Raw genomic sequence first — 8,074 nt, 5'->3', positions numbered from 1 at the left:
TAGCCGACATGAAAGTAGTTTTGTCTGAAATTCAGCCGACATCTGTTTTGTACATCCAATTTCTTACTGACTAAAGCTCAGCGGAAGGACTTTGTATTTTTATGTTATTAAAGCGCATCGATAGAGTCATACTTCGTTAACGGTCATTATTTTTGGATTAGATTCAGCATCAACCGCTTCAGTTTTTACCAGTACAGCCACGTTTCTATGGCACATGCAGAAAAAAATACTCACGTGGGAGAAAAGATGTTCAAATGCGCCCAGAGCATACCGGCGTTTTAGGGTTGAAGGATATGTTAAAAGCGGAATACGCACTGCGATACTACAGAAGGACAATACAGACGGACAAGCCATTCTCAAGAGGCGCTAGTGCTAGTTCACAGGAGCCTGGATCCGACGCGGCAATGCTTCATTCTATTTCTTTAGGAAAATGCACCGCCACAAAAGGCAACACGCCGACGTGCTCTACCGCTCCTACCGAAATGACCTTTTTATCGGCTTCGCTGATACACGGCCGTATCACGTGACTCTTCAGGACCAGTGGGTTCAATACGTGCTGTTATCTAATACAGTGAAGAAAAGGTAAAATGAAAATAATATATATTATCAAGGTTTCCTCAGTGCAATAAAAACAAGCACCCCTTTTATCTTTGATTGTTTTCTTCAAGCTTCGAACGCAGTAAGTTCGGCTTCAAACGTGTGTTATGATTTATGGTTTAGGAGGTTTAACGTCCCAAAGTGACTGAGGTTATGAGAGACGCCGTAGTGAAGGGCTCACGAATTTTTGACCACCTGGGGTTCTTTAACGTGCACTGACTTCGCACAGTACACGGACCTCTAGAATTTCGCCTCCATCGAAAGAAGACAGACAAGATACCGCCAGCAATTTGCAGCTAGTTGCTTAATAGTGGCCCGAAAATCGGTTTTTATCAATATTGAAGAAATAAAAAAATTAGTTCCAATAAATTACATCACTTGAGCTTATAAAAGCAGTATACTTTAAAGTTTCCTTTTTTTCTGTGGAAGGTGCAGGGCAACAGGCTTGTACAGCATGACCCATTGGCGAAGCGAATTATACTAACGCTTCACTAGCATTTTCCAGGCTAGGGTTGTTTGCAAGAAATTTTCGACGAAATTAACGGCTCAGCATGAAAACAAAGTTTAATAACGATATGAACAAAACTTGTAAAAGTCTTTTGAACAAACTGAGGTGCTGTATTTACAGAGATGGGCCCTTTGGTAAATTTTGGAAATAGCTCAATTAAGGTTAGCCTTCATGCAGCGTCACATTTCGGTTCTTGTGGACCCCAGTAGGCGGTGACACGTGAAATGCAAAGCAGCATGGGCGTGACCTTGCAGTGGCAGGAGGGGGGAAATTCGAGCCGTTCGCATTAGCAGGAGTACCCAGCCGCTCCGAAACCGTTACGCGCTCGAGCGGCTTTTAAGTGTCGGGAAGCCCTCAATTCAAGCTGAAGGACCAGGCGGGACCAGGACACCAAGGAGGAAATTCTGAGGAGACCACGTGTGAGTACCGCAGCTTTTCACAGCTCACTTACCTTCGCGTCGTTTGGGTTCCACTTGCGGCCTAGAGCCTTCGAGTTGCTGCGCAATTTTGTAGGAAGAAATAACATCCACAGTTACGAACTGCGTGGAAAAGGCTGCAAAAAACGGAGGAAGAGTCCTGAAACATGCGTCATCATTTTATTTTATGACTCGTGTTTGAAGTACTCTACCGTCAACTCAATGCATGCTCTAAACCTGTGGCGGCAAGAGTAAGAGCAACAATCAAAGCTCTTTCGCGTGCACCCGCTATAATTATCATGTTTAATACCGCCGTCGCCATCGTCCGAACCAGTAAAAGCTTTCCCGCTACTGTGAAGCGCGTAGTTCGCAAGTGGGACTGCCTGAATCGTTGCACCTATCGGAAATAAAGTGAGAATAAAATTAAAAGCTGACAAATATCGAGTCTTGTAGAAAATAATAATTGAGGAGAACGCATACAGTTTTGTAGTGCACCAGTGACTCGAACCTAAGTGATGAATGGGTGCGTAAAACCTGCATTGCTTTAAGGTGTGAAAGTAAAAGTGCGTTTGTTGATACTACAATAATTGAAGCCGATGTCGAGTGAGCCGCATCAAACCACGCATTTTTTTCTGTTAGGTAAACGCGCCTATGTTTTTCTTTTCGCTGTGGATGGACAAGAGAAAATTTCATGCTATACAGACGTTTTTATTTCTATAATGTACTGGATCACACCAAGAGTAGAAAAGCCTTTCGATTTGGTCAACGACTACGTAAGCACTGGGTGGGGTGTTAACATTGGCAATATTAAAACCCAAGTTATTCAGCCATCGCGTGCCAGCTTACACAAATATTGTGCGAATAAATGTTGAGACAGGTAAGAACAAGGTTTAAAATGGGGTGTGTTAAGAAGTAACTTCAACGAATGTTATAAGAGATACGCGTTATCTCGAATTGGTTTTCCTTCCACTTGCGCAATCCAGGAATTTTGAAACCCGCCGAGTCCTATCATTAGCCAAGAATACCTATGCTAGGGTAGTAGTACAGTCCATCCTCACGATAGCTGAAGTATTGACATCGACATAAGAGAAATAACTAAGGAATGACGATTCTTGTTGGAAGCTCGGCTAACACTGGCTATAACGAATCTGCGGCTATCATGAAGGAATCACTGGTCCCTATTGTCTTCGCTATAATGAGGTTGACTGTATTTTCTTTATACCCCAGTGCGATTACGAAAGTAGAAGAAGTGGTTGAGACCAATCTATTCAGTATTTTCGGCGGCAACGTAGTTTCTGTTATTTGTTTTCACAGCAATTAAAAAAAAAAGATTGTAGAATATCAAAGAGATCTCGTGCACTATGCGCTACAGTACTGCAGCCTGCGAAACCGAGTTTTGAATGACTTAACGGGTGTGCTGACCGCGTCGATGTGAGCGCACGCTACTGAATCCAAATTTGTCCGCCAGTGGTATACGCACAAAGAAAAAGTTGCTATGGCAGACTTCAACAACTGAACTGCACCCATTTGGTTTCGCCTTCTCTTTAATATATGCGATCGCCGAATAAATTCTACGCTGCAGCCGGCTTTACATTTCCTTGCGGTAATTCTTCTTCTATGGTGTCTGAAAAACCGCGAAAAGCGCTCGACAGCAAGTAGCTGGCAGGTCCGAAACAAACCATGAAAGTCATGAAGGGGCCCGAGGTAGCCGACGCCGGGTTCGTTTTTTCTGTCTCCGGAGGTCGGAGCCCGTTGCGTTTGGTGGATGGTCGGGCATCCCTTCATCAGGGCCGCCCCATTGGGCCATCTTGACGCCCTACCTGTCCTGGAAGGCAGGCCAGTAATGGAGTCGAGGTATATTAAGGGTCAGAGCAAAAAACTCGCTGTCCCCATTTCCATCCCAATACCCATCACGCATTTAACCTATCCTCTCCGCTACGTCGCAGGGGAGATCAGGGGAGTATCCCCGGCCCACTTCCCTTGGGCTTGGGTCGCTACCTAGCTTCCCCCCACCCCCTCATTCTTCGATTTTCGCCACATACGGGTGGTAAAAATAAATCCTTGCCTTCGGGCCTTTCCATTTGTCTTCAGATGGCATTAAGCATTGTGCACGTTAGTGGTGTAAGCAGGGGCTTATTTGTCAATCTTTTTAGGTTGCCCCAACCTAAAACCTCGTGCATGAACCTCGTGCAAAAAAAAAAGGCCTACTGCCAGCGGTATCGGCGCATTCGAAACTGGTAAAGAGAGGCATTATCAAGTATTGCCTGACAAATGCGCTCAAAAGATCATGTGAGCACATGATGCAAGAATGCTTAGCATCACAGATTAGACGACTGTCTGATTCTGGGTATCCTGGGCCACTAATTGTTTCTGTGGCTGAAGGCCCGCTGCAAAAAATGAAAAAAGCACGATTGTTCAACAAGCAGGCAGGTACCAATGAACAGCAGGATCGCAAGAAAGTAGCTGTCATCCCTTACATTCATCATACATCCCACAACCTAAAGAAACTAGGAAAACGAGCAGGCGTTGAAGTTGTATTTTCAGCACCCGTAAAACTGTCTATGCTTTGCAAAAAGACCAATCCGTGCGGTATCCAGGAGAAAAAAAGATGTGTAATAGACCATCAGAAACGATTTGTCACTTGTGAGGAGGGTGTTGTCTATCGCGTACCGTTGTCTTGTGGCCATGAGTATATTGGGCAAACAGGGAGATGTGTGAATAGCAGGCTAAAAGAACATGACTACAATGTTAATGAAAGCAAATCGGGCCACCTAAGCCAACACTGTCGTCACTGCAAGGTCGAGGCTGAGAAACGGGACCTTCCAAATTCGTGCATGCCACTTTTTAAGAAGAGCCAAATCATAACCCGCCACAATGATAAGATTGTTCGAGAGATTATTGAGGCTCGTAGTATTTTGCGTGCTGGTAACAAGTGTGTGAGCGTGGCATCAGTGGCATTGTCAGCTAAAGAGCTCTCCTATCTAGAACGATGGAAACCAGCGAAAGGCTGACTCATCAATCTTTTTTGTTTTTCGTTTCGAGTTGTGGCTCATGTATTTATACGTAGCGACAGCAAGAAATAAACAGTTGATAGTTAGCGCTCGTGTCGTTCTGTGTCTCTCCCTTGTGTCCTGTTTTGTTACGCGCTGCTCTATTTTCATGGATCACCAACTCGCCTAACAAGCAACACTTCTGGATTTCAAGGAACCTTTTTCGGGAAAGGGTGGTTTGATTTGCAGTCTGATTTGAGGGTGTTGAACGTGTGGTCATTAGCCTATGTATTGCACTCGTCTTGGCGCATCATGGTTGATAACGAAAAGTATCGATTCTAAATTGGTTTCCTATCTTCAGTTGGCGTTAAATGGGTTATGCTCAACTACGTTAGGAGCAACAAACTGCTCAGATTAATTTCTGGATAGGTCTATAGCGGCGAAAGTGCAATATCTCCTTACCCTAAACTTACTAGTGGGTGCTTAGAGACGAATGGCTCGTCGCGTCGCCGGCGTTCTTCTCTCAGCTGAAGTGCTGTTGAATCCTTTACGACAAGCTATTGCTTCCATTTTCGAATTTCCATCCATAAGGCCTATACATTACAGCAAGGAAGTTGGTAATCACCGAGAATTTACAAATTAGCGTTCAGGACGGCACGGTTCAGGGAAATTACCACCGGTCCTCATGGGTGCGATGGTATTGCATTTTTTCAAAAAGGAAAGCTCTCAGGCACAGAGGTACATAGGCTGAACTACCGTGGCATGCACAGACTCCACATTAGTGATTTCGACGTCATGCTGAATGAAAACGTGGCTGTTTTTCAGAAAACGGCAGCATTTGATGTTGTATGTATTCCTAAAATAACGAGTAATAACAAAGTAAACACGGCAACCCCGTGGTGACCATGTCAACTGATGTGCCACTATTTGTGCAGGTACTTACCGGATTCTTTTCCATCGCCTTGGGCCGTGCAGTAAGCGCAGACAGCGGCTTCAATCGTCACCCAGCTTCTGCCGATGCCTTTCGACTGCCGTGCGCGGGGGGCGTACATTTTTCACACTGCGAGCTGCTGTCGTGGCACGTGGATACTACCTTCTGCGCACCCTCTTCGAGCACAGCGACGTCATCCACACTTCCAGCCCGGATTTTGCCTATAAAAGGAACGCCTGCGCCTTCCATCAGCAGTGGACACGGCAACCCCGTGGTGACAATGTCAACTGATGTGCCACTATTTGTGCAGGTTGGTGGACGAAAATATTGCTGCCGTAGCAACTGCCTTTTTTTGATCGTGTTGCCGTGTCCACGCACATTGCTGGTTTGCTTTAGTGATTGTATCTCAATTGTAGGCCTGTTGCTGAAGTTATCCGGTGATGTTGAGGAAAATCCTGGCCCGGATACAATGGAAATGATTCAACAAGTAATTGCTTCTCAAACTGAAATCCTCAGCAAATTAAGCGAAATACAGGAAAACCAAACATCGTCTGAAGCAAGAATTCTAGACATGCAATCCAGGCTGTCTGCTATAGAACAAAAGCTACAAACCTTTGACGAGTCTCGGGATAGGCTTTCGAAACTAGAAACTTTTGCTGAAAGATGTGAAATAGAAATGACTACAGTTTCGAGAAAACTTGATGAGTTGGAAAACCGCTCGCGGCGCAATAACTTGATTGTACGCGGAGTCAAGGAGGAGGAATCAGAGAGTGAAGAGGACCTACTACAGAAAGTAAACAATGACATCTTTGATAAAATTCTGAAACAAAGGGTGGACACTATTGAAAGGATTCACCGACTTGGAAAGAGGGAACCAGGTAGAGACCGTCCGATTATTATTAAACTTACTGACTTTAGGGATAAGATGAAAATAATGAGTAACTGTTTCAACCTAAAAGGCACTCAATTTAGTGTAAATGAAGATTTTTCTAAAAGGGTTGTGGAAATACGAAAAAATCTTTGGAACTCCTGTGCCGATGAACGAAAGAACGGCGTGAAAGCTAAGTTAATTTTTGATAAGTTAAAAGTCAAGAATACCTTATACGCATGGAACGAGGAGACCAAGCAGCGGTTCAAATGCCAGGTTGCCACTAGCACTAGCAATGAGTGACTAAACAATCATAAGACGGTCTGCTTTAAAATTATAAATGTGAACGCTAGGAGCATGCTTAACAAGGTTGACGCCATAGAAAGTATATGCCTTGAACATGAACCCGATATTATGGTAATCACAGAGACATGGCTACATAAAGATATTAAAGACTGTGAAGTTGCTCCCCCAAACTACTCCATAGTACGAAAAGACCGTGAAAGGAGGGGTGGCGGTGTTGCAATACTGGTTAAGAGTAATATAGTATTCTCAGTTATAGAAGGGTTTGATGATTTAGAAACTGCATGGATTAAAACCAGACTGAATGGTCGTACTGTCTTAGTGGGTGCTTTCTACAGAGCTCCCAATTCAACCATAGACGTGCTTGATAACCTAAAAAGGTTACTGGACCTAAATGTACACTTTGGTGACAATATTATGCTGACAGGTGATTTTAATTTGCCAGGAATTGATTGGATGTCGCTTTCTCCCGGCAGAGTTGATACAGCTAGCAGTGAACATCTGATCGAACTCGCCTATTGCTATGGTTTGACTCAGATTGTTGAAAAGAGTACGAGAGTATGTACGACAACATCCTCGATACTAGACCTTGTCTTTTTGTCATCTGGTCTACTAGAGTTTTTGCTGAGTTGTGATGTTGAAGAAGGATTGTCTGACCATAAAATGGTGATTATGTCGCTCAATATGACTCACGAAATATGTCACAAATCTTGCAGAAAGACTGTTTTGAATTTTGCGGCTGCCGATGATGTCGGATTACTGGACTACCTTGAGATCTCGTTTGATGAATTCATGTGTTTATATCAAGACGGACTTGGCACAGATAAGTTGTGGGATTTTTTTGCAAACATGACAGCGAAAGCAATTGAGATGTTCATTCCTAAAACCACGAAAATAACAAAAAGGAAGCATCCTTGGATTAATAGAGACATTATTCACAAAAAACGACAGCTCAAAAGGAAACGAAAAAGATGCTCACAATACCCAAGCCCTGAATTAAAAACCTCCATATGTCGTATGAGCCAAGAGTTAAAGCGACTCATCAAAGAAAGTAAAAATACCTTTTACAGTCAGACTCTCACCAGATTTCTTACTGAAGCGCCCAGTAAGTTCTGGCGATATATAAATGGCGGCGGTAAAACTCACCATTCTAATGAAGAAGAGAGCCCCCAGAGGGCTGAAAGTTTTAATTCATTTTTTGCATCTGTTTTCACTGAAGATGACGGCGAATCACCATTTTTTGAGCCTCCAGGTTGCCCTCCTATACCCGATTTAGAAATAAGTGAAGAAGGAGTTCTGAAACTCCTTTTGAATATCAACACTAAAAAGAACTCAGGACCGGACGGTATCCCGAATGAATTCTTATATAGATATGCAGAGTGGAATTCTAAATTTCTTACCAAAATCTTTCAATCGTCTATCGACAGTAGTTGTGTTCCCATTGCCTGGAAATGTGCGAAA

At 43.7% G+C, this 8,074-nt stretch overlaps 1 protein-coding gene across 1 annotated transcript; it reads left to right on the top strand.

Annotated features, from left to right (window-relative positions):
* Positions 1-5,573: 5,573 nt before the first annotated feature.
* LOC144111908 (uncharacterized) lies at positions 5,574-7,835 on the top strand. Its single transcript, XM_077644949.1, has one exon. It carries the CDS (start codon positions 5,723-5,725, stop codon positions 6,611-6,613), a length of 891 nt encoding a protein of 296 aa, XP_077501075.1. The 5' UTR covers positions 5,574-5,722; the 3' UTR covers positions 6,614-7,835.
* Positions 7,836-8,074: the final 239 nt, after the last annotated feature.

Source organism: Amblyomma americanum, unplaced genomic scaffold (genome assembly GCF_052857255.1).
Source record: "Amblyomma americanum isolate KBUSLIRL-KWMA unplaced genomic scaffold, ASM5285725v1 scaffold_13, whole genome shotgun sequence".
Taxonomy (NCBI): domain Eukaryota; kingdom Metazoa; phylum Arthropoda; class Arachnida; order Ixodida; family Ixodidae; genus Amblyomma; species Amblyomma americanum.
This window is presented reverse-complemented; position numbering and strand designations above follow the sequence as displayed.